We start from the raw sequence: 24,646 nt of genomic DNA, 5'->3' as shown, positions 1-24,646 counted from the left end.
ATGGCAGAGAGTTGCTGGGAGGGGCCATCACTCATCAAACCCCCCCCATGAGAATGACGGTGGGAAGGCACTCAGAGACACTGGCTTTCAACGTCACGACCATCTCAGACCCCCCCATCGTTTTGGGAATGAGCTGGCTGGCGCGCCACGACCCTTCCATAAGTTGGCACCAGAGATGCATCACGTTTGGGTCGGACTTTTGTCTGGAACATTGCATGCAGCACCAACCAGGGGAGGGGCCTCCGATAGCCACGGTGGCCACCATGCACGTCAAAGGGGGTGAGGCGATACCCAAGCCGTACTGGGACCTGCAGGAGGTCTTCAGCGAAGCGGAGTCCGACCACCTACCCCCACACAGGCCTTTTGACTGCCAGATCAACCTGGTGCCAGGGGCAACTATACCCCCAGCCAAGCTGTACGCCATGTCAGACCAGGAACTGGAGGATCTGCGCGCTTTCATCGACAAGAACCTCAAGCGGGGGTTCATCAGAGAAAGCAAGGCAGCAGGGGGCAGCCCGGTCTTCTGGGTGGACAAGAAAGACACGCAACAGCGCCGCCTGGTGGTGGATTTTAGACGGCTGAATTCGGTGACAGAGCCAGTGGCTTTCCCCATGCCCAGAGTGGATGATCTCCTGACAGCGGCACGCAGGGGCAAGATTTTCACCAAGCTAGACCTGAGGGGGGCGTACAACTTGATCAGGATCCGGGAAGGCGATGAATGGAAGACCACGATGTTCACGCCTCTGGGCTCTTTTGAATATCTGGTGATGCCCTTCGGGTTGCAAGGGGGCTCAGCCTGCTTCCAGGCCTTCATGCACCACGTCCTGGGGTCCCTCCTCTTCAAGAACTGCCTGGTCTTTCTGGATGACATCCTTATCTATTCCAATGACCCAGTGCAGCATGTGAAGGATGTCAGGGAGGTGTTGCAGCGCCTGAAGGACAACCACCTGTATGTGAAGCTGGAGAAGTGCAAGTTTCACACCAAGGAGGTGGACTTCTTGGGCTACAAGCTGTCAGACAAGGGACTGGCAATGGACAAGGACAAGGTGCAGACCATCCTGGACTGGCACAGCCCCAGGACGCGCAAAGATGCCCAACGACTACTAGGCTTCGCTAACTTCTACAGGAAGTTCATCCAGAACTTCTCTCGGGTCACGGCTCCCATCACCGACTGCCTGAGAGGCAAGCAGAAGTTCAGGTGGACACCAGAGGCACAAGCAGCGTTCGAAAGCCTCAAGAGGGTGTTCGCGTCAGACCAGCACCTGTTCCACGTGGTGCAGGATGCGCCCCTACGCCTGGAGACAGATGCTTCTGATAAAGCTGTGGGAGCGATTCTGTTGCAACTGGACGCCAACAGAGAGTGGAGACCCTGTGCCTTCTTCTCCAGGAAGCTGACCCAGCCTGAACGCAACTACACAGTGTTTGATAGGGAACTTCTCGCGATCCACGCGGCGTTCCAGCACTGGCGACACTTCCTGGTGGGCGCCAAGCACCCCATCCAGGTGTGCACAGACCACAAGAACCTGGAGTTCTGGAGAACGGCCAGGGTGCTCAACCAGCGGCAGATACGGTGGGCAGAGTTCTTCTCGAACTTCAACTTCTCCATCCACTACATCCCGGGGGAGCAGAACGTCAGGGCGGATGCCCTCTCCCGCAAGCCAGAGTACATGGAGGAGGAGTTGCCACCAGCACCCAGGCACGTTTTCCCCCCATCTGCATGGTCATGCGGTGCAGCAGTGGTGAGCGAGGCAGAACTCACAGCACTGACGGCAGCGGATGAATTTGCCACCCGCATCTTCAGAGACCTGAGAGGGGGGAGGGAGCAGGCCAAAGACTTTGAGGAGAAGAGGGGTTTGCTTTTTTACAGGGGAGCCCTGTACCTCCCGACCAAACAGCTGAGAGGTAAGGTTCTCAAGCAGATGCACGACAACCCAACGGCGGGTCATTTCGGAAGGGACAAAACCACTCACCTAGTCATGAGACACTTCTGGTGGCCAGGGGTGCGGGAGGATGTTCGGGATTATGTCAGGGGATGTGACACCTGCCAGCGAGCAAAGGTGGTCAGAGCGCCACCAGCAGGTTTGCTGGAGCCATTAGCCACACCGCACAGGCCGTGGGAAGTAGTGTCCATGGACTTCATCACAGACCTGCCGTCGTCCAGGGGCAAGACCGCAGTGTTGGTGGTGGTGGACCTCATGTCCAAAATGTGCCACTTTATACCGTGTGCCAGGGCGGTCTCGGCAGAAGAGACGGCCAAACTGTTTGTGGACCACGTATTCCGACTGCATGGATTGCCTTTAAGAGTTATTTCGGATCGTGGCCGCCAATTTGTTTCCAGGTTCTGGCGACGGCTCATGAACCTCCTGCAGGTGGAGGTCAGCTTGTCGACGGCTCGGCACCCGCAGACCAATGGACAGGCGGAGCGGGTCAACGCCATTCTGCAGCAGTACCTGAGATGTTACGTCAGCCAGAGGCAAACGGACTGGGTGGATCGCCTGCCACTGGCAGAATTTGCCTACAACAATGCGGTGCACGTCTCCACAGGGGTGTCGCCCTTTAAGGCCAACTATGGGCGCGACCTCAGATCTTTCCCGGAGAGGGAGGGGGAGGAGGAGGAAGAGGGCCCACAGGCCGAGGAGTGGGCAGAGGACCTGGAGACGGTGCACCAACAGCTCAGAGAACACTTGGAGAGGGCCAAGGAAGCGTATAAGAAGGGGGCAGATCGCCACAGGCGGCCGGGAGAGGTCATAAGGGTGGGGGACAAGGTTTGGTTATCCTCGGAAGGTCTTCCCACCAGGGGGCGATGCAGAAAGTTAGCACACAGGAGGCTGGGCCCCTTCACGGTCACGCAACAGGTCAACCCGGTAGCCTTCAGGCTAGCACTGCCGGAGGACATGAGAGTGCACCCAGTGTTTCATAGATCACTGCTGTCGCCGTACAGGGAAAGTACCAGGTTCAGGGACAGCGATCAGCCTCCAGAGGGAGGGGGGGAGACGGGAAACGCCCGACAGCTCAATGAGGCAACTGAGATTTTAGACTCAAGGAGAGGGGTGAGAGGACTGGAGTACCTGATAGCATGGGAGGACACTCCGCCATCCCACAATGAGTGGATACCGGCCACGGAAGTACCTGAGGAATTTTTAGTGGAAGAATTCCACGCCCTGTTCCCCCACAGGCCCAAGCCCTGGCACATGGAAAGGGAGGGAGAGGGGGAGGAGCAGGAGGAAGGGATAGCAGGCAGCAGCTCCCCATGGAGATGGGAAGCGGAATTTGAGGACACGGAAGAAGAGGTGTGGGTTTCACCGAGGTCAACGACGTCAGAGGCAGGAGAGGACTGGCAGAACATTTTTACTCCCACCAGCTCTGATGCCACTGACTTCTTGGGATTTCCGTCTTCTCAGGGGGAAGGAGAGAGATCGCAGGATTGGGGGGAAATTTTCACACCCACAGGCTCGGATGCCACAGACTTCTTGGGATTTCACTCGTCCCCAGCAAGCAGAGAGCCACTGGGGAGGAGGAGAGAGGAGCCTGGGAGGGGGGTGGATGTGAGGGACAAGGGATACAGGGAAGTCCCTCCCATCTTAAGTTCCAGCCCATCACCAAGCGCTGGAGAGAGTAAGGAGAGCTCTGCCTCCAGCGGAGAGTCAGGAAGTGGTGTCCGAGGCTCAGGCAGGGTTGTGGAGCCCATGCCTCAGGTGGGACAGGAAGTTGGACGCACGGGGGGGAGGCCAATCCCCCCAACTCCCGAATTGCGACGCAAACGTAGGGGGAAGAGGTTGGGTCTGCCAAAGTTGTGGTGCTGGAAGAAAACGCGCCAATCGCCATTCGGGAGTTCTGACACCTCACCTTAAGGATGCATTTTTACTGCTCTGAACACTGTAAATAATCAGCACTTAATAAAAGCCTTAAAAGACCATGCTGGAGTCGTTACTCTAGAGTAGCCATACCAGGCCCTCTGACAGGGTGATTTGCACTGGAATTTTTTGTTCTGTTTTCCCAGGGAGTGGTCTAATTTAGCACGCTTGTTTCACTTGCATTTAGCGATCAAGGCCAAAAACCTTGAAGCTGCCAAGTTTGCCTAACGCTGTATTTGCAGTTGGTATTCATTCATTGCCGCTAACAAAATTAGGAAACGACAAGCATCCTGCTCCCACTTCACATAACTTTAAGAATTGTTGCCTGAGCGTGCTTGTTTTTCTCTTCCCTCCCCATCCTTTCCCCCTTTCGGGTTGTCTCTCTTGCATTGAAAGCATGTGAGCAGGGGCTGCCTTAAAAAAAACAAAAAGATAGTACGATGCCTAAAATTCCCAAGGTGCTTTATAGATGAAAATTTCCCACTGTATCTGTTCCTCTAGGGAGTACCTGTTGACCTCCAGATCTTCACAGAACAGATGGTAAGCATGCCTAGATAGTAGGGTCTCTTCCCCACAGGGCAAGGGGAAGCCTGAGGGTGGTGTGGGTTTAAACTGCAGAACAGACCGACTGCCTGTCCCTTCCCCACCCCCTTGCTTCTGCAGCAGATCCAGCAGGAACAGATGGAGTCCGTGATGGACTGGCTCACCAGCCAGCCAAGGGCCGCTCAGCTGGTCGACAAAGACAGCACTTTCATCAACACTCTGGAGTATTACATGAGCCGCTACCTGAAAGATGTCAAGCAGCATCACGTGAAGGCAGACAAGCGGTAAGAGCAGGGCTGCCCTGTGCTCTTTGCCTGTTCTGCTCTGGTGCTCTTTTCTGCTGTTAACTGCCCTCAATATCCCCCCCCCCAACCCTTTTTGACATGGTTAGAGACAGGGTGGCATAGAGAGGTGACCTAGTAAAAAGCATCTCCAGGAAAGACTCTGGGTGGTCCTGGTTCAGGGCCCAACTGGTTACTTATTTATTGATGGCATTTATACGCTGCTTTTTAGCCAGAAAAGCTTGAGATTGGCTTACAAAAATCAGTATTCAGACACTCCTTTAGAAAAGCATGGGCATGGACACGTAACAGTGTAAAAGAGTATTTGGAAATGATTTATAATGAATTGAAATAAATGTTTAAAAATTACCAAGGGCATCTAGTCCAACCCCCAGCAATGCAGGAGTCACAGCTAATGAGTTCCTGGCAGATGGCCATCCAGCCTGTGCTTAAAATCCTCCCATGAAGGAGAGGCCACCACCATCTTCTGAGCTTTTCTGTTCCACTGTCCAACAGCTCTTAACGCTCAGGATGTTATTCCTAATATTGAGTTGGAATCTCCTTTCGTTGTGTTTGAATCTACTGGTTCAGGTCCTCCCCTCTGGAGTAGCAGGAAACAAAGCTTGCTCTCTTACAGGGTGTGTGTCTGGACCCACATCTGTGCGTCTAGCACTCAACAGGTATTCCTGCACAAACCACCAAGAGGTGTAGGAGGTTTTGGGTAAAAGTGTATTGGGAAATGATCCATGATAAATCGAAAAAAAAATGTTTTGAAGTACTTTCCCCCCAAAAAACCAGAGTCCTTTCTGTTGGGGATAACTCAGACTGAAATTTCCAGGTGTCAAAGAAGGTTACTGTATTTTTCTGTGTATAAGACGATGCTTTTTGCTATGAAAAAAAAAGAAAAAAGAAGAAAAAAGGCAATAGTTGGGTTGCACCGATAGTGAAAGCAGGGGTGTGTGTGTGTGAGATTAATGGCAGCAGCAAGCAGAAGATTGGCAGCGGCGATTGAGCGGGTAATTGGTGGCTGCGGCAAAGCCTGCTGATGATTGGCTGTGGCTGCAGCAATTGGGCAAGCAATTGGCGGCTGTGGCAAGGCGGGCAGGTGATTGGCAGCTGTGGCAAGTGGGTGGGTGGGCTATTAGTAGCAGCGAGCGGGCAGACAATTGGCGACTTCGGCGAGGCGTGCAATTGGCAGTGGCGGGCAGGCGGGTGAGCGATTGGTGGAAGTGACCTCCCCCACCCCACCCTCCCAAAAAGCTAAACAACTTAATTTTTTAATTTTGGGTTAAAAAAAATAGGGGTCGTCTTATACACAGAGAAATATGGTATTTATGTATGCTGCTACTGCGGCCCGTGTTTTGTTAGCCCCAAATGGAAAACGAGCAAGGTCCCAACCAAACATTTAAGTGGACAGACTATGTACAACTTGCAGACTTAATATATAGAATAAGAGAACAAGAAGAACATATGTTTAAAGAAGATTGGAAAACATTTATTGAATATATAGAAAAAGATTGTACAACTGAAAACGCTGGCAGCATTAAGATAGGTTCAACAGTATGAAGAATAAGTTTTGATGGATGTAATAATGGAAAACCGACTGGTATAGTTTTTGTAAAATATGCAGGAATTTATGATATGCAAAATGAACCATGGAAAGAGAAGAAGGGAAGTCATTGATATCTTAAGCATGTAAAATCTTTATCTGAAATTGTAAAACAGAAAATTTAATAAAAAGCATATGAAAAAGGCATGGCACACAAGGATAAAGGAATAGAAGGGAGGAGGAAAGAACAGTCTGAAGCCCGAGTTATTAAAGTTCCACTTCTACCACAGTTAAGAGCAGCAGCTCCCCACCGATGTCCATGGCAGTTCTGGGTCTCCTGCCCCTGATAAAGAGCTCTCCCCCCCCCACACCCCTGGAAGCATTTGTCCTCCACAGACGAGACCCAGGGGATAAGCAGGTGACCGTTCCCAGTCTGGGACGCCACAGCAGATTCTGTCGCACTGCCTAAGTCTTGAGGGCAGTTGGAATCCTTGCAGGAGGAGGGTGGGAGCTTGGTGGGGCTTGTTGCCTGGTCCTCCCTTGGAACGCTTTCCCTCTCGGGTCAGATCCAGGAGAGCTGGAAATGGGGGGCAAGGCAGCTCCAGCCACACAGCTCTTCTCTCAGGCAGCTTAGTTACTTATTAGTATTTAGGTTGAGCTACCGTGTTTCTCCAAAAATAAGACACCGTCTCATATTTATTTTTCCTCAAAACACACACACACTATGGCTTATTTTCAGGGGATGTCTTATTTTTCCCCTCCTCCTCCTGCCACGGCCGGCATTGCTGCTGTGCCTATCACTATGTCTTATTTTAGGGGTATGGCTTATATTCCTTGAATGCCTAAAAATCCTGCTACGGCTTATTTTATGGCTATGTCTTATTTTCGGAGAAACAGGGTAGATCAGACTGTACATAAGGCACCCCCGTGTGTTTCTACAGCTTACTGTGTTGTGTTGTGACTTTCGAAGGCACAACTGTTTTAAAAACATTAACAAGTTAATTTGGCGCCCCCCTCTTTTTCTAAACCGCATGCAGGGACCCCGAGTTTGTTTTCTACGACCAGTTGAAGCAAGTAATGAATGCATATAGGTAAGTGCAAGCAACCTTGTCTTGTATTTCTTTGCTCTGAGATCAGAGGCCCCTCAAGGGCCTGTGCTCTAGGGCTTGGCCTGTGGGGGTTGGGGAAAGAACTCTTAATACCAACCTGTTACCCCACAGAAAGAATTGGGAAATGTTCTGTGCAAATTCCTCTGCGGTCAGCTTTTCCTCCCACCTTGCGGTGCTGGCATTGCCCTGCTTTGAATACACAGCCTCTTAGGATCTGCCAGCCAAGGAAGAAGTGTCAAGAGATTCCTCCTTCCTGCCCAGCCATTATGCTCCTCTCTCTTACACACTCTCACTCTGTGTTTCCAACCTATCAAGGCGCAGCCTTCTCCAACTTGGGACTTGCCGGATGTTTTGGCCTGTGACTGGCGTCATCGCAAGCCAGCGGGTTGCAGAAGGCTGCAAAAGGGGTTAAATCCAGCAGGCGGGGCTGGGTGTCCCCTCCCATGCACCATCTATTTCCCACCCAACAGAGAGGGGTCACAAGCAAGCCTTCTCAGACTGGTGGTGTACCTGACCCTGAGCACATTTCGTAGGAGAACGTGGGGGGAGGGGCAGGTGCTGCATATTGGACACACTTCTTTCCAGAGGGAGAAGGGGGGAGGGCACCCTGGGAGAGGAGCTGGAACGGAGTTTTCTGAGTAGCACCCACCTGAACATGAGCAGCTCTGGCGGGTGTGTGTGTGTAAAAAACATTCCCCTCTTCATAGGGTGACTTTGTTCTCATTCACTTTGTAATCCACCAATTTCAGTGGAAGTATTGCAGGAGGACGCGAAGTGTACGCTTTAAGGGACTCCGTAATGTGCACACGTCTAAATTTGGCTTGTTTTCCAGGGTCAAACCTGCCATCTTTGATCTCCTCCTGGCTCTCTGCATTGCTGCCTATCTCGGGGTAGCCTATGTTGCTGTCCAGGTGAGTGTGCAACAGACTGTGGTGGCCTCTCTCAAGCAAATTTCAGGAGGAAATCAAGGCAGCTGCTTTCTCTTTTCCCCAGGGCTTGTTTGAGTTGGTGCAAAGTCTATTCAGAAGCTTCTTTTGCCACATTTTTGAGTTTTACCTCCACCTCTTAATAGGTGCTGGCTTCCATGCCTTTTCATGATGGAGGCTATCTGTTAGCAGTTCATTAAGCCAGATTAATGTGCACAGAGTCCTTTTTAACTTTTCCAATCCTCACGTTTGCAAGAAAACTTGAATACTTACAGACAGAAAGGAATACTAATCAGGGGCTACATTTTTTGTCCATCCTGTTATTTTCCATTTCATTTCATGCTCGGAAATCAGAACAAATTTTGAGTTGTGTGCATGGTGTAAATAAGATTGAGACTTAACCAAGGAGAATTTTAAACTCTGAACAGATTATTTTCCCCTGACTCTTCTATATCAAATTGCTTTTTAAAACTCTCCTCCATATTTTATTTGCCAGGCATTATTTTGCTTTGGGGTGGTTAGAGAAAGAAAAAACAAGTGTAGATTCCCATTGGCCTGATGGAACCAGTTTCACAGTGCTCCAGATCCTGGCTTAAAAATCAGGTTTTTGAGACAATGGGTGTGATCCACTCGAAGCCGCCTCCCTAACTGGATGTGGGTGGGTGGGCTGGCCAAGGGTGGGGATTTGAGCTATAGCAAAGAGAGCCTTGCTCCTCACATAGGGCATTTCATGGTGGCGCAAACCTCTGCGTCCACAACAGACATGCTCCTCTTTTAAGGTACTGCTGTTGCAGATGTGGCTGTAGCCTGTCAGATTCGAAAACACTTCTCCTACCCCCTCTGCCTCTGCTCTTCAAGATAGAGTCACCCACTCACTGTCTGTTTCTCTCTCTCTCTCTCTCTGCTTGTGTGCCTCCCTTCCCTGCCCCACTCCCAGCACTTCAGTCTGCTTTACAGGTTGGTGCAGAGACTGTCCCTGAAATCCAAGCAACAATGAAAGGGGGCCAGAGGCACCACCATTGGAAAGGAGCCCGTCAGGACCAGCGCTGCGTTGGATGCTACTGCTGCTCGTTTCCTCGTTCCATTGCACGACACTGGAGCAGGAGGCAGAAGCCGAGACGGAAAACGCCCTTCAACTCCCTTGCGTTTTGCGGGCCTGCGTTGCTCTCCCCTCCCGCTCCCCCACCCCCTTCCTCAGGACAGAGCCCCAGGCGTTCACACACACCACTGCTTCCAGACTGAACCTTGGGTGTCTTTTTTTTTGTCTTCTCTTTCCTTCCTCCCACCTCCCCTTGGAAATCTTCCTCTGAGCAAAAAGACATTTCCATAAGTGCAGAGCTGCTGTACGAGAAGCAGGCAACACACGTGCCATAGGTTATAAGCTTTGGGGGTGGAAGCCTTGGGCTGGTCGGTTGGGCGGGGGCCTGCCTGTCAAATGGAGAACTTGAAGGGGGTGCTTTGGGGGTCAGTTTGTGTTTTGTTTCGTTTTTTTAAAAAAGATGTGCACATGTAAATTAAAAGAGAACTACTGCGAAGTTTCCTCCTGGGCATTATTGGCTCTGATATCACAAGCTTTCTGACATCTAGGGTGCTGTTTGTTAAGTGGGGTTTGCCACATGGGTGTGGCAGCTGGGTGAGTGGGGAGTAAGGGTGGTTAATACCTAGTTTTGGTGGGGAGGGTTATGAGAATGTGGATGCTGAGAAGGGGAAGCTCTTTGATAGAGCAGCCAGAGCTGTGTGCTCAATATTTAGTCAGCTCTGCCTATTCTTCCTTCTCTGGGCACCTCCAGGAAGAGTTATTCAGTGAGTTTTCATGAGTTTGTGGCTAATCCCTACCGCAAGGCTTGGCCTATGCAGCTCTCATCAGCTGCGGCTTCTGGGGAAGGCTGTCCTAGCCCACTGGCTGTCCTAGCCCACCTGGTCCAGACTCGAGACCCACCTCTGACTCAAAACCTGCAACATCGAATCATAGAGTTGGAAGGGACCCTGAGGATCATCCAGTACAACCCCCTGTGATACAGGAATATGCAGCTGTCCCATACGGGGATCGAACCTGCAACCTTGGCATTATCAGCACCACACTCAAACCAACTGAGCTATCCAGTCTGAGGCCCACTTTTCCACATGCTCACCTTTGACTTCTACTTAATAGCTGCTGCTGCTTCTTTAGCAGTCACTCACAGCCAAATGGCGTTTATTGACCTGACCAAGGCCTTTGATACTGTAAATCGTACTGCCCTGTGGACTGTCCTCCTGAAAATCGGATAAATTTGTAAACATCCTTCGGCTCCTCCACAATAATATGACGGGCAACAATCCCAGGTAACAAGGGCTTTCAAAGTGAACCATTCACGGTGGGATCAGGCGTTAAACAGGGATGCGTTATCGCCCCGACTTAACAGCACCAATAAGGCACTTTACTAATCTTAGGGTGGCAATGCGCAGTGTTGCCTTAGCTTTACTACTAAAGGGAAAACAGCGAGGAAGCTTCCCCCTGACTCAACCTTGTTTTGAGTTTGGAGCGAGGATGGTGTCCCTGCTCCACATTCTCATTTCCTGCAGCCAGACTTTTGCCGTTGCCACCAGGGCCCCCAGAGGCTGCCAAGATGGCAACCACTGGGCCACCCAGGTTCAGAGTTCTGCATTTTAGTCCCCAGCATGTTTCCATTCTGAGAGAAGTCTAGAAAGCCATAGAAGTAGACTAGAAAGTGAACCAGCATTTTCCTCACCTTAATTTTCATGGGAGCCCCAAGCCATTCACAATGTAAAAAAACAAACATATTATTCATAGCACAGAATACAAAATAAGCTATAGATAGTGGGAAAGCTCAGTTCTGCTGGGGGCTTTGTTCAAAGGCGCGTTCCTGTCATTTCTGTGAAAACTCCGTTGAAAGAGAGCTTATTTCTAAGTTGGGAGACAGTTCAGAAGGCTTGGCGCTCTTTTTGCATCAGATCTATAAAATTGTATTTCCCCCCCCTCCACAAGCACACATAGAAATTTGCCTTCCATATCTCCTGTGTTCACACAACATTCATAAATGGCTAGCCACATTTAATACTTAGAAAAGCTTGCCACAACATTCCTGTAATAAAGAGAACAAGTCTTTAGAAGGTTGCCATTCCATTGTAAATCCCCTTCCCATTAGCAAATTGGATGTAGAACAGCAGAGTACATAAACTTCTGCTCTTTAAATAATGGGTTTATTTTGCATCAAATTTTGTTAATGGATAGGAAAGTATTTTAAATGGTGGGCTGGGTGTGTGGTTGTTTTTTTTGAGTCACTAAAACAAGCAGGACAGCGAAGCTTTCCTGGTGGCCAGAATTGCCCTTGTGTGTAGTGTGTAGTGAAAGGGGAATAATTCATAAATTGTATATGCCACTCGACTGCAAAAACAACCACCACCACTTCACGCTGTGTACTATTTTCACAGTCGCTATTTTCACAGTTGCCTCTCCCCCCCCCGCAATATTTTATATTTTATTAAAGTAGGCAGGCACCCCTGGATTCAAGCTTTGGCACGATGGCGTTTCCCTTTTCCAGGAGAAAGTTCTGGTAGATCTTTGACAAGGGTGGTGATAAGCTTATACCCAGAACAAACTTAGTTGGTCTCTAAGGTGCTACTGGACAATTTTTTAAAATTTTTTTATTATTTCGACCAACACGGCTACCTACCTGAAGATTCTATCTAGAAGGCTAGTGATGCGACAGTGAAACCTGGGAGGAGAGGTATAAAATTCTGTGGCCACGAGGTGACGCCAGGGCACACGGTTTGGCTCACCCTGCAACTGCTAACATCCAAGGCCTCACAATGTTTCTAGTCCACAATCTTTCTTTCTTTCTTTCTTTCTTTCTTTCTTTCTTTCTTTCTTTCTTTCTTTCTTTCTTTCTTTCTTTCTTTGCAACCTGACTACAGCAGTTCAAAACTTTGAGAAAAGGAGCAAAAGGTTATCTTACACAGCTGCCAGAGGGAAATTCTTAGTTTCACTCTTGGTGAGTCGTCTCTCCTGCAAACAATCAAACAACTTCCGCCCCTCTCCTACCCAGGGATTTCCCTGTCTACTGAACAGTGGTTCAACTTGAAGGCAGTCATTCTGCAAATCGACGCAGCTTTGCTGTGGTAGTGTGGGTGTGAAAGAGGGATGACACAAAACGTGGTTGTGGTTAGCTAATAAATATAACTGTCTGAGATTGTGTGTGCATGTGCTTGTGGTTCTTTGGAAACAAATCCCAGAAAATAATCACCCTGGGAGGATTTAACAAATGCAAAGAGGCGTTTTGCTAAAAAATAAATGTGACTAGTAACCAACAATGGCTGTTATTGACTTCACAATCCCCACTTCACAGAACTGGTGGCCCATCGAGATTTTGCTAGACTCCAGCTCCCGTCAGCCCCTGTCAGCCTGGCTGGTGGTCAGGGATGATGGAACGGTAGTCTTAACAACATTTGGAAGGCAAGACAGCGCCTTACCCCTTTATGTGTGTCTAAAAGTATTTATAACAGAACCTCCGAGGGTAAAGGCAGTCTATCTTGGCAACTGATGGGGGAGCAAAAAAGCGTGGTGGGGTGCTTTTGTGGGCTGTGTGTCTGTGTCTGGATATGTCTACTTTAAGGAACAGGTTCCTGGCTGAATTGCACCCTTTGTTTAATTCAACAAAGCGGTTCTCACCAAACACCTTGTTGCATGCTTTTTGCCCTCCCCTTCCCGGTTCGTTGGGTTAATATTTGCCTTTGCATCCCTGCCTACCTTGGGACATAACCCCCCCCCTGCTCCTTCTCCCCGCGCCACACTTCCAATCTCCCAATCCCGCTCCCAGCAGCACCCCGCTTTCACGCTCCCCGAAACCCCCCATGCACTTCCCCGGAACGGCCAGGCGGTGTCGCTGTCCAGCAGCCGCTTTTTGTGGTCCTGATGCTGCGCTCGGCAGCATCCTTTCCCCTCCAGTGGCATCTTGCGCGCCGCCGCCTCCTTCCTCCTCGCAGCATCCTCCACTGCGCAGCCCGCGCTGGGGGCTCGGGGGATGGCCAGACTGCCGGCGAGCGAGCCCAGGCGGAAGGCGCAATCCCAGCAACCGCCCCGCGCCTCCCCCATGAGCAGCGGCAGCGGCAGTGGCAGCGGCAGCTCTGAGCCCGAGGGCATGAAGGACCTAGATGCTATCAAGCTCTTTGTGGGGCAGATCCCCCGGAACCTCGAGGAGAAGGACCTCAAGCCCCTCTTCGAGCAGTTCGGGCAGATCTACGAGCTGACGGTGCTGAAGGACCGATACACTGGCATGCACAAAGGTGCGCCCTTGTGTTTTTAATCCACCCTTTTCTCTCTCTCCTTCTGCTTCCTTCTATTCTCCGCTCGCCTTTCCTCTTCGCTCCTCTCCCTCGCGCATCCTGCTCCCCCCTCCACGCCTAATCCATCCTCCTCAACCTTTTCTTCCCTTTCTACCAATCTATCCACCCCCCCACTCCATTCTCCACCCTGTCGTTTTAATCCACCCGATCACTTTCTCCCACCCTGCATGCAATATTTCCCTCCATCCATTCTTTTTACACCTCCCTCCCTTAAAATAATAATCTTCATTCTATTTGGGCGGCGGGTGAAGCGGGGGCGGGAAGCTTTTTGCTCGTCGTTTCACCCTTAGCTCTTCACATCGAGCCTATTTCTCTCCCCCTCCCTCCCCATTTTTATTTATTTTTTATTTGCTGCTGCTGCTCTCTAAACCCCTTCTATACTCGTGTTTTATTCCATCTGCTCTTTAACGCCGCCACCCCCCCACCCCCTTGCAGGCTCTCTCTTTCTCATTCTATTCTGCTCCATTAACCCGCTCCGTCCCTTTCACCATCGCCCGCCCCCCACCCCCAATTCCCCTCCCCTTAACCCATCACCAGATCAGCCTCCAAGAGCATCTTGCTCTGTTCCCAGACCCAGCACTAGCCCAAGCTTCAAGGCTGGTGTTGCCATCCTCTCACCTTGCCTTGCCTGGACACCCAAGAAGCACCTGTGTGCCCCACCTCCTTGCAGGTTAAACTGGGGTGGGGGTGGGGGGTGGGGAGGCACTCATTCAGGGGCCTTGGAGCCTATATGGCTTCCCTCCCCCCTACATCCTCCTTCATGCATTTCCTCTTCATTTCCTTCTGTTCTCTCCAGACCCCATTCCCAGACACCTCACCATTTCTCTTCCCACACCCTCCATCAAAACCTCATCCACCACCACCCCGTCCTAAAAAAAAAGCCCATTTTCATATCATTTGTGGTGTATTTCTACCCTTCAGATACCTTCCCCCACCTCACCCCCACCTCTTTCCTCTACTCCCTTTTCATTTTCTGGAAAAAGGCTTTTGACAGGAACACTGGGGTGGGGGGCATATATATATATATATATATATATATATATATATATATATATGCATGTTATGCTAACCAAAATGGCTCTTGACCACTATCTCTGAGGCTAGACCCTAAAAGCTGCCTGCAATTGCTCCTCAGCATTTAAACTTCCAGACGAAAGGGACGTTGGCAGATGTAAACCCATATTTTGTGTATGTGTGTGTGAGAGAGGGAGGACTCTCTCTCTCTCTCTCTCTGTGTGTGTGTGTGTGTGTGTGTGTGTGTGTGTGTTATATGTGCTTAAAAACACACACACACACCCAAAAAAGGCATTGGGGTGGGATTGGGCTACATGTGGACATCACAACAGTGGTGAATCCTGGCCTGTTGCTGCCTTGCGATGTCTGGAAATGGCAATGTTTTGTTGCAGATAGTTGAAGGCCTGTGGGCCTGCGCTGGCCCTTATCTCAGGTGGACCCTCCAAGCATGGTTGGAATCATCCTTGACCCTTGACTGTCCCGTGGGGGTGGGTGGGGTGGCGGCTGGTGGGAATCGGAAACCAACGGCAGCTTCAGCAAAGCGGCAGGTTCCCCGCCCCAAACGTTCCAGGGGTGAGACTGAACCGCCTTGTTGGTTTGCGTGTTACTTTCAGGCCTTGCACCCGCACCTCCCTGTGGCACAAGGCTGTGCGTCCGGTTTTTTGCGTGACGCGCTTTGCGGCGGGCTGAATTGGACTGGAAGGGGGTTGGAGGAGAGCTACGATCTGCTTCCACAATTGGAGACAGCGAGGCTTTCGAATGCCAGTTGCCAGAAACCACAGGGAAGGTGTGGGCTCTTGTGGTCAAATCTTGTGGGTTTTGCACAGGCTGGCCATTGTGAGAACAGGATGCTGGTCTAGGTGGGGCCATTGGCCTGATCCAGCAGGCCCTTCTTCTGTTCTTATGCGGGCCCATCCATCTTAGTACAATGACTGACAGCAGCTCTCCAGGGTGCCTGGGAAGGAGTCTTATTCCAGCCCTACCTGGAAGATGCTTGGGGTCAAAGCTGGGACCTTTTACCTGCAAAAAAAAACAACCTGGTGGTTCTTCCCCTATTAATAATGTAAGGTCCCAGTCCTCATGATGCAGCAGAAACCCTCAAAACATTGGGAGCTGCCTTGTACTGAGTCAGGCCATTGGTCCATCTAGGTTTCAAAGGGAGTCCTGTCTGGTGATGTTGAGAGTTGGACCAGCAAAGCAAACAGGCGTCTTGCCACTGAACTGAACCCCCTTCTCCATCCCTCCTGGGAGTAAACATGGAATTGTTTAGCTGGCATTGTATGTGGAGGCACGATTGGAACATGCCGTTTGGTGGAAGGAGGACGTCTCCTGTTGTTCTCTGTTGCCCATGAGAATGTCTAATGGGCTCAAGAGTCAGGAGGGTAGATTTTCGTTGCACGTTTGGAAGGAATGACTCAGTGGTAGCTTTGGCTGGCCACGGGAAGGAACGACTTTGGCAGGAGGAGTTTGATGATGGAGTTGGTGGCCCAGTGGGGTGGGTGGTCTCTCGCTTCAGGTGGGAGGCTAGACAGCCAGTGGTTGGGGGTTCTCAACATTATTACAGTGGTACCTTGGTTCTCAAACTTAATCCATTCCGGAAGTCTGTTCCAAAACCAAAGTGTTCCAAAGCCAAGGCGCGCTTTCCCATAGAAAGTAATGCAAAATGGATTAATCCGTTCCAGACTTTTAAAAACAACCCCTAAAACAGCAATTTAACATGAATTTTACTATCTAACGAGACCATTGGTCCATTAAATGAAAGCAATAATCAATGCATTGTACTACAAAATAAATAAGGCAGTATTGTAGATGATAAAAATTAAAATTAATTTTTTCCCCTTACCTGCACTGATGATAGTCATTGTTTGGATGGGGGACTTTTATCCATTTCCGCAGTCACACAATCAATCAATCAGTGGTTGTACTGGGTTCCGCACAATCACAAAAACAAATTAACCGAAAAAGCCTCAAAAACAAAAATGCAGAATAAATAGCAAAAACAAAAGCGCCAAACTTAATCCATTCCGGAAGTCTGTTTGACTTCCGAAATGTTTGAAAACCAAGGCGCAGCTTCTGATTGGTGCAGGTGCCCCGGAAACAATAGCCGACAGCCGCATCGGATGTTCGGCTTCCGAAAAACACTCAAAAACTGGAACATTTACTTCTGGGTTTTCGATGTTTGAGAACCAAGGCACCACTGTATTATTATTATTTATTTATTTATTTATTTATTTATTTATTTATTTATTTATTTAGTCTCAAGTTGCATGGGGAACGCAATTGTTTGATTCTGTGACCTCACTGGGAGCCCTGAGAGGATCCTATTGAAGAAGAAACATAGAGTCTTCTTCATTCAGGGGCAAATCTTCTATGTAATGAAGCTTAAACTTCAGGGCTCCTAATCCCAGAGGGGCCAGGCCCCCGAAGTGACTTTGGTCCATACTGCTTTTAAAAAACTGCTTTAAAAATTGCACCATGCACATGTATGACATTTCCCTAAATTACACCCCCATAGAAACATGGAAGGGACCATGAGGGTCATTCTAGTCCGAATTTCAGCCATGCAGGGATATTTTGCTCAAACCCATGACCCCGATATTAAGAGTTCTCCTGCTCTACCAACTGAGCAAACCTCGAAAACTTACAAGGCAGAGGGGATTTTTATTGACTCCAGTGATTCTGGCATGTGAGATAATCCAGTGCAACAATTTAAATCAAAATCTGAGGTGTGGTAGCTAATTTATTTTATTTTTTAAATAAAAAAAGTGGGAATGTGTTGTGGAGCAAACCCACCAAAGAGGATAATAGCAGTCACCCAGACCTTGTTGCTGGTTGCACTGGACCGTTCAAGCTTCAGGGTACCCCTAAAATGTAGGTCTGCCACTATCTCCATCCCCTTTGTCTGGGATGGGGAACCTTTGACTCCCCCCCCCGAAGTTGATGGACTACAACTCTCCATCTTACTGGACATTGGCCAAGCTGGCTGCTGGGAGTTGGAGCCCCAAAACATCCGGAGGTCTGCAGGAACCCCCATCTCTTTGCTTTCTCAGGATCCGATGAATTTGTGGAAGAATTTGTGAATTTGTGGCTCCACAGTTGGAGGCAGCGATGCTTTGGAAGACCAGTTGCTGGACACAGCAAGAGGGGAGAGTTAATGTTGTGCTCAGGTCCTTCTTGTGGGGGCACCTGGCTGGCCACTGTGAGAACGAGATGGGCCATTAGTCTGGTCCAAAAGGCCCTTTTTATGGGCTTAGGCTCTGCACTCTATAGAGTCGATTGCATTCTGCGTAAACAGGTAATTGCATTAAAACACACACTTCTCCTTCGGCGATCCCTCGTAGTCGAGTAAGATTGTCTTCCATGAACATGGTATTAACAGTGAGTCCATAAGTGACTGTGGAGGCCTTCCATGAACTCCCACAGTGAGGACATCTGTTTCTGGGCAGATGATGATCATGGTGAGGGCTTGGCAAGCGTGCCTTCCTCTTAGTGCGTTTCTCCCTTTCGTCCTGAGTTCGAGTGTCTTCAAAGTCCATGACACCTTTGGTAAAGGCTGTTCTCCAACTGGAGCGCTCACAAGCCAGTGTTTCCCAGTTGTCAGTGCGTATACTACATTTTTAAAGATTTGCCTTGAGAGAGTCTTCAAACCTCTTTTGTTGACCACCAGCATCACACTTTCCATTTTACAGTCCGGAATAGAGTAGTTGCTTTGGAAGACGATCATCAGACATCCGCACAACATGACCAGTCCAACAAAGTTGATGTTGAAGAATCATTGCTTCAACACCAGTGCTCTCTGCTTCTTCTAGTACACTGGTATTAGTTCTCCTGTCGTCCCAAGTGATATGATAATAATAATAAAAAAACACTCCCTACAGGAGTATACAATGTCTTCACTAACCTTAGCCACCTGCATTTCTAAACAAGCATTGCTTGAAACGGCAGAGACAAATAATCCAGGTTTTAAAATTGCAAATGAGGGCTGAAAAGGCGATTGACCCTTGTTCAGAGGCACTCTTGACAACATCTTCCAGGTGTTTGCTGCTCTCCAGTTTCCAAGAGACACAAGCAGCTGGCCAGGGATGATGGGAACTGCATGTGGCAACATCTGGAGAGTCCGCAGGCTCCCCATCTCTTGCAAAGCAACCTTGTGGAGTGTGTGTCTTGTGGTTTCTGAGAAATGGCATGCGTCTCTCTCTCTGTGTGTGTGTGTGTGAGAGAGAGATAAAGAGGAGTTATCCCTGCACACAGCAGCTTCAGAGGATCTCTCCTTATAGGCATTTAATCCACATAATCCATCCATAACTATATGCATTTTAAAAAGACAACATTCATAGGGTGTTTTTGCAAAGTGACCTAAGCAAAGAGCGTGAGCCTCTCCCCAAAAGAGCTTTCAGTTTGTGCTGTGCCAGGGGGTTGGCTTCAGGGTCAGGTGCAGAGACGACGATGGCCATAGGATCACAGAAGCGTAGAGCTGGATGGGACCCCATGGGGTCATCTAGCCCAACCCCCTGCAACGAGGATATAATTTTTATTTCCTGCCTCCACCCTAAGGTCCCAGCAATTAAAACGCAAAATTGAAAACAGCCTAAAACAATTTACAATCTGAGCTTAGTATCCAAGGACACTGAAAACAGAGCAAGCTTCTTTTTTTTCTCCTGCTCCAGAAGGCAGGACTCAAACCGAACGACAAGAAGAGAGATACCAACTAAACATTAGGAAGAACTTTCTGACAGTAAGAGCTGTTTGGCAGTGGTACAGACTCCCACGGGAGGCGGTGGACTCTCCTTCCTTGGAGGTTTTTAAGCAGAGGTTGGCTGGCCAACTGCCAGGGATTCTTTAGCTGTGATTCCTGAATTGCAAGGGGCTGGACTAGATGAGCCTTGGGGTTCCCTTCCAACTCTATGATCCTATGTACCTCTAGGGAGAAGATATAAGAGGGTTTATGTGTGGGGTTACTCTGCCTTGTTGCACTATGTTTACTATTTAGCGTTGATGCTTGGTCTTGTTGTCCTTATTACACCTGTCCTGCAAGGTAGGCCAAGATGACGATTGTGGTTCTTTATATCGGTTGGAGGTGTGGCAATGGAAAGAGGCAAGATTTAAGCACTACATGAGCTGGGTTCAACTAAATAGTTGCTCTGGTTGGAGCCAGCGATAGAAATGTTGTTGTTTAGTCGTTTAGTCGTGTCTGACTCTTCGTGACCCCATGGACCACAGCATGCCAGGCACTCCTGTCTTGCACTGCCTCCCGCAGTTTGGTCAAACTCATGTTGGTAGCTTCGAGAACACTGTCCAACCTTCTCATCCTCTGTCGTCCCCTTCTCCTTGTGCCCTCCATCTTTCCCAACATCAGGGTCTTTTCCAGGGAGTCTTCTCTTCTCATGAGGTGGCCAAAGTATTGGAGCCTCAGCTTCAGGATCTGCCCTTCCAGTGAGCACTCAGGGCTGATTTCCTTCAGAATGGATAGGTTTGATCTTCTAGCAGTCCATGGGACTCTCAAGAGTCTCCTCCAGCACCACAATTCAAAAGCATCAATTCTTTGGCGATCAGCCTTCTTTATGGTCCAGCTCTCACTTCCATACATCACGACTGGGAAAACCATAGCTTTAACTATACGGACCTTTGTCGGCAAGGTGATGTCTCTGATTTTTAAGATGCTGTCTAGGTTTGTCATTGCTTTTCTCCCAAGAAGCAGGCGTCTTTTAATTTCGTGACTGCTGTCACCATCTGCAGTGATTTCTATTGCTGCACCATCTGCAGCGATAGAAATAGTGGGGGGAAGGAAGCTTTGCCAATAAATTCAGATAGACTGCTTCTGAATGTGGAGGTTTCAATAGCCATGGAGGTGCTTATTTTCCTTGGGGAGAGGGGGTGTCGCCCCTTCTCACTCATCCTCCCCAAGGAGCTTAGAGTGGTGTGCCAAAGTTGTCACAGACTCAAAGATGGTAGCGACATCTCCGGTTCCCAGAAGCTGGAGGTCCCTCTGGGTGGGCAGGCCTAGTTCCTAGGATTTAGGTGGGCAATCTGTCCCGGGAAGGGCTGATCTCCTGCTGAAGGAACAGGGTCATCGTCTGGGACTATTCCTGGGGGCTAGGAATGCTTATGCCAGCTACTCCCACTTCTGAACCACGGTAGCCTGGTCTCGGTTGCCAGTGCTCTAAGGGCTTTCTGCTTAGACTACTGCAATGCTCTGCGTGGGGCTGCCCTTGAAGACCAGTCTCCGGAAACCACAGGAGGGGAGAGTGGCTCTTGTGCTCGGATCCTGCTTGCAGGTTTCCCCTAATGGGCACTCAGTTGGCCGCTGTGGCAGCAGGATGCTGGGCTGATGCAGAAGCCAGGCGCTTATTAGTCTCCGATGGAACCTCCCAGTCCAGAGGCAGTCTATCACATTCACCCAGTGCTATACCAGCTGCACTGGCTCCCGGTGGAGTACAGGATCAAGTTTAAGGTGCTGGTTTTAACCTTTAAAGCCCTATATGGCCTAGGACTCTCGTACCGCCTCTCCTGGTATGTCCCACGGAGGACCTTACGGTCTTCAAATAAAAACATCTCGGAGATCCCGGGCCACAGGGAGGTGAGGCTGGCCTCGGCCAGAGCCAGGGCTTTTTCGGCCGTGGCCCCGATCTGGTGGAACGCTCTGTCAGGGCCGGCTCTACGGCCAGGTTGGGTGGCGCAGGGCGCTACGGCGCCGGCCCGCCAGGGGGGGGGCGCCACGCAGCCACAGCTGCCCGCCCGCCGGCCGCTCTGCCGCGCAGCAAGCCCGCCCGTCGCGCAGCAGTGTCCTCGGTGACCGCGCTGAGCCCGCCTGCCCGTCGCGCTGGAAAACGGGGCAGTGGGGGGCGGTGGAGGGATCCGTCGCACCAGGGCGCCAAAGGTGCTTAAGACGGCCCTGCGCTCTGTCACAAGAGACTGGGGCCCTGCATTACTTGACATCTTTCCACAGGGCCTGCAAGACGGAGCTGTTCCGCCAGGCCTTTGGCCAAGGCACAGTCTGACCCCCTCTCTCCTTCTGTAGTCCTCATAGAATTCTAACCCAATGGTTGCCATTAATTTGATTCTGAATTGATTTTAGAGTGTATTTTAATTAATTGACACTGTGATTTTATGTACACTGTGCAATTTTTACTTGTTGTTAGCCGCTCTGAGCCCGGCTTTGGCCGGGGAGGGCGTGATACAAATGAAATAAATTATTTATTATTATTATTATTATTATTAGTAGTAGTAGTAGTATTCCTAGGTTCTTAGGGGTATTTGGCCGCTGTGAGAACAGGATGCTGGGCCTTTGCAGAACATGGTTGGTGAGAAGGGCAGCCTGGGGGGAGACCATGCCTTGTGTTATCTGCCAGTTCAATAATAATAATAATAATAATAATAATAATAATAATAATAATAATAATAATGTATTATTTATACCCCGCCCATCTGGCTGGGTTCCCCCAGCCACTCTGGGTGGCTTCCAACAAAATATTAAAATACAGAAATCCATCAAACATTAAAAGCTTCTCTAAACAGGGCTGCCTTGAAATGCCTTCTAAAGGTCTGGTAATTGTTGTTCTCTTTGACCTCTAGTGGGAGGGCATTCCACAGGGTGGGTGCCACTACCGAGAAGGCCCTCTGCCTGGTTCCCTGTAACTTGGCTTCTTGCAACGAGGGAACCGCCAGAGGGCCCTCGGCGCTGGACCTCAGTGTCCTGGCAGAACGATGGGGGTGGAGACGCTCCTTCAGGTATACAGTTCAAGGCATTTGTACCAGTGTATGAAGTTTTAAATGGCTTGGGACACAAATATTTTCCCTGTATCAACAGTCTCAGGCCCCATGATAGGCAAGGATGATGGGGTCCAATTGGCTGCTGCCCAGTTGGCATTGACCTATGGCAGGGTTTTTTTTGGTGGGTTTTTCTCATTTGGGGAATGCCCTCCCTCGTGAGGTGTGCCACCCTCCCTCGCTATTGGCTTTCAGGAGGAATTTAAGACCATTCCTTTTTTATCCAGGAGAGAGAAAAGGTGTGTTCCTGGCCTAATGCTGCCACTATCCCTAACTAGGGATGGAAGAATCTGTTAGTTTTGACTCTCTCCATTTCTTCTCTTCATTTTGCAGCAACTTGAGATTTAAAAGATTTTATTGTTGTTTTTCCCCCCATTTTTAAGAATCCTCATGAAAATTCATCAGCACCCTAGAGCGGATTTCTCCTAACAAACACATTTTTAATATGCCGTTTTAACCAGTGCATCCATTTTTGGCAAGTGGTTTCTCCTTAACAGAACACATTTTTTTCCTCTTTTTTTTCATTAATTTGTTAACAATCAGAACGACAAACGTCGCTTTTCCAAAATAGGAGCTATAGAACACTAAAATCAGAATTTCCTTAACATCAGCATGCAGAGTAACTGATTTGAGTGTTAAGCCAACATAACGTACAAAATCCCACATGCAAATAATATATACTAAATCACAACACACATTTTTAAAAAAATGATTTTGGATTGTTATCTTCACTGACATCTCCATGTTCAGGCGCGTTCCCCCCTAACAGATGCATTATTTTTATTTTAAACGCTGCATGACTGGAAAACTGCGTTGCCAAATTTCGGAGAAATGCAGCTTTCGAAGGAAGGGTTTGCAGACTGTTTTGGATAGTGTGAACCGGATCGATTCAAGCGCTTACTGAATTTATTTGTTTGTTGCGTTTCCAAACCTCCTTTTCCTCCAAGGAGCTCAAGGGGGTGCCCACGGTACTCCCCCCTCCCTCAAAGCAACCCTGCGAGGTTGGTTAAGGCTGAGAGGCAGTTGTTCAGGGAGCTTTGTGGCTGAGCGAGGATTCGAACCCAGGCCTTCATCATGTACTCTTAACTGTTCCACCGCACTGGCTCATTTTCACCCCTCTTCCTGACCCAGCTGGGCTCCTGGCAGCACATGCTACAGACCTCCCAATCTGTCCTGTGGAGCTGCTTGCCAAGGGACCAGTATCTCTGCCGTGGGCTGCCTGCCTGGGCCTGGAGTTGGTTTTTTGCTGAGGGCAGGGCGCCACGCTACGTGGTGGGTTGAACGTGGCTCAGTTCTGCTGGCATGGGGGGGGGGAGAGGCGGCAGGGAGTTGGGGCAAGGAGAAGCATGAGTAATTTTCCCTCTAGTGAAATCCTCTGTGCGGTTCGTCGCTTTTCCCTCGTCGCTGCTTCACTTTCTCTCCCTCCCTTTCTCTCTACTTTGGAGCATTTAAAAATGTCAGCACCGCTTCCAGGCAGGACTAAGTGCAGAACAGGTTAGGGCAGAGGCCCAGGGGCTCCAGCTCGAAACGGAGGCTTTTTATTTATTTTGTTTTTTCAGCATCGGAAACAACCTCCGAGGTGCATCAATAGGAGTATAGCATCTAGATCAAGGGAAGTAATAGTACCACTGTATTCTGCTCTGGTCAGACCTCACCTGGAGTACTGTGTCCAGTTCTGGGCACCACAGTTCAAGAAGGATACTGACAAGCTGGTACGTGTCCAGAAGAGGGCAACCAAAATGGTCAAAGGCCTGGAAACAATGCCTTATGAGGAACGGCTTAGGGAGCTGGGTATGTTTAGCCTGGAGAAGAGAAGGTTAAGGGGTGATATGATAGCCATGTTGAAATATATGAAAGGATGTCATATGGAGGAGGGAGAAGTATTGTTTTCTGCTGCTCCAGAGAAGCGGACGCGGAGCAATGGATTCAAACTTCAAGAAAGAAGATTCCAGCTAAACATTAGGAAGAACTTCCTGACAGTAAGAGCTGTTCGGCAGTGGAATTTGCTGCCAAGGAGTGTGGTGGAGTCTCCTTCTTTGGAGGTCTTTAAGCAGAGGCTTGACAGGCATATGTCAAGAATGCTTTGATGGTGTTTCCTGCTTGGCAGGGGGTTGGACTGGATGGCCCTTGTGGTCTCTTCCAACTCTATGATTCTATGTGGTCCGGTCCACTTCTCTGCTGCATCTGGGAAATGCGACTGTGTCCCTGAACAGAGGGCCAGTCACCCTCCTCCAGCAAAGGAGAGGTTCCAGCCTGCCCA

General features: G+C 49.6%; 2 protein-coding genes across 6 annotated transcripts in view; both read left to right on the top strand.

Annotated features, from left to right (window-relative positions):
- The window catches only part of NCLN (nicalin), a 29,681-nt gene extending 19,884 nt beyond the window's left edge, over positions 1-9,797 (top strand). For 3 of the 5 annotated variants that reach the window (XM_035119606.2, XM_035119608.2, XM_035119610.2), the window contains exons 11-15: positions 4,356-4,394; positions 4,518-4,681; positions 7,265-7,318; positions 8,169-8,247; positions 9,200-9,797. In XM_035119606.2, the coding sequence (XP_034975497.1) occupies positions 4,356-4,394; positions 4,518-4,681; positions 7,265-7,318; positions 8,169-8,247; positions 9,200-9,259 (396 nt within the window). In that variant the 3' untranslated portion in view covers positions 9,260-9,797. The remainder of the gene's footprint in view (positions 1-4,355; positions 4,395-4,517; positions 4,682-7,264; positions 7,319-8,168; positions 8,248-9,199) is intronic. The other 2 variants (XM_035119607.2, XM_035119609.2) reach the window with 1 other exon arrangement.
- Positions 9,798-13,400: 3,603 nt separating this feature from the next.
- CELF5 (CUGBP Elav-like family member 5) overlaps positions 13,401-24,646 on the top strand; it is a 75,625-nt gene continuing 64,379 nt past the window's right edge. Inside the window, exon 1 of the mRNA XM_035119376.2 lies at positions 13,401-13,545. Coding sequence (XP_034975267.1) covers positions 13,401-13,545 — 145 coding nt within the window. The remainder of the gene's footprint in view (positions 13,546-24,646) is intronic.

Source organism: Zootoca vivipara, chromosome 6 (genome assembly GCF_963506605.1).
Source record: "Zootoca vivipara chromosome 6, rZooViv1.1, whole genome shotgun sequence".
In the NCBI taxonomy this organism is placed as follows: Eukaryota; Metazoa; Chordata; class Lepidosauria; order Squamata; family Lacertidae; genus Zootoca; species Zootoca vivipara.
The sequence above is the reverse complement of the archived record's forward strand: the minus strand, read 5'-3'. Positions and strand labels throughout refer to the sequence as shown.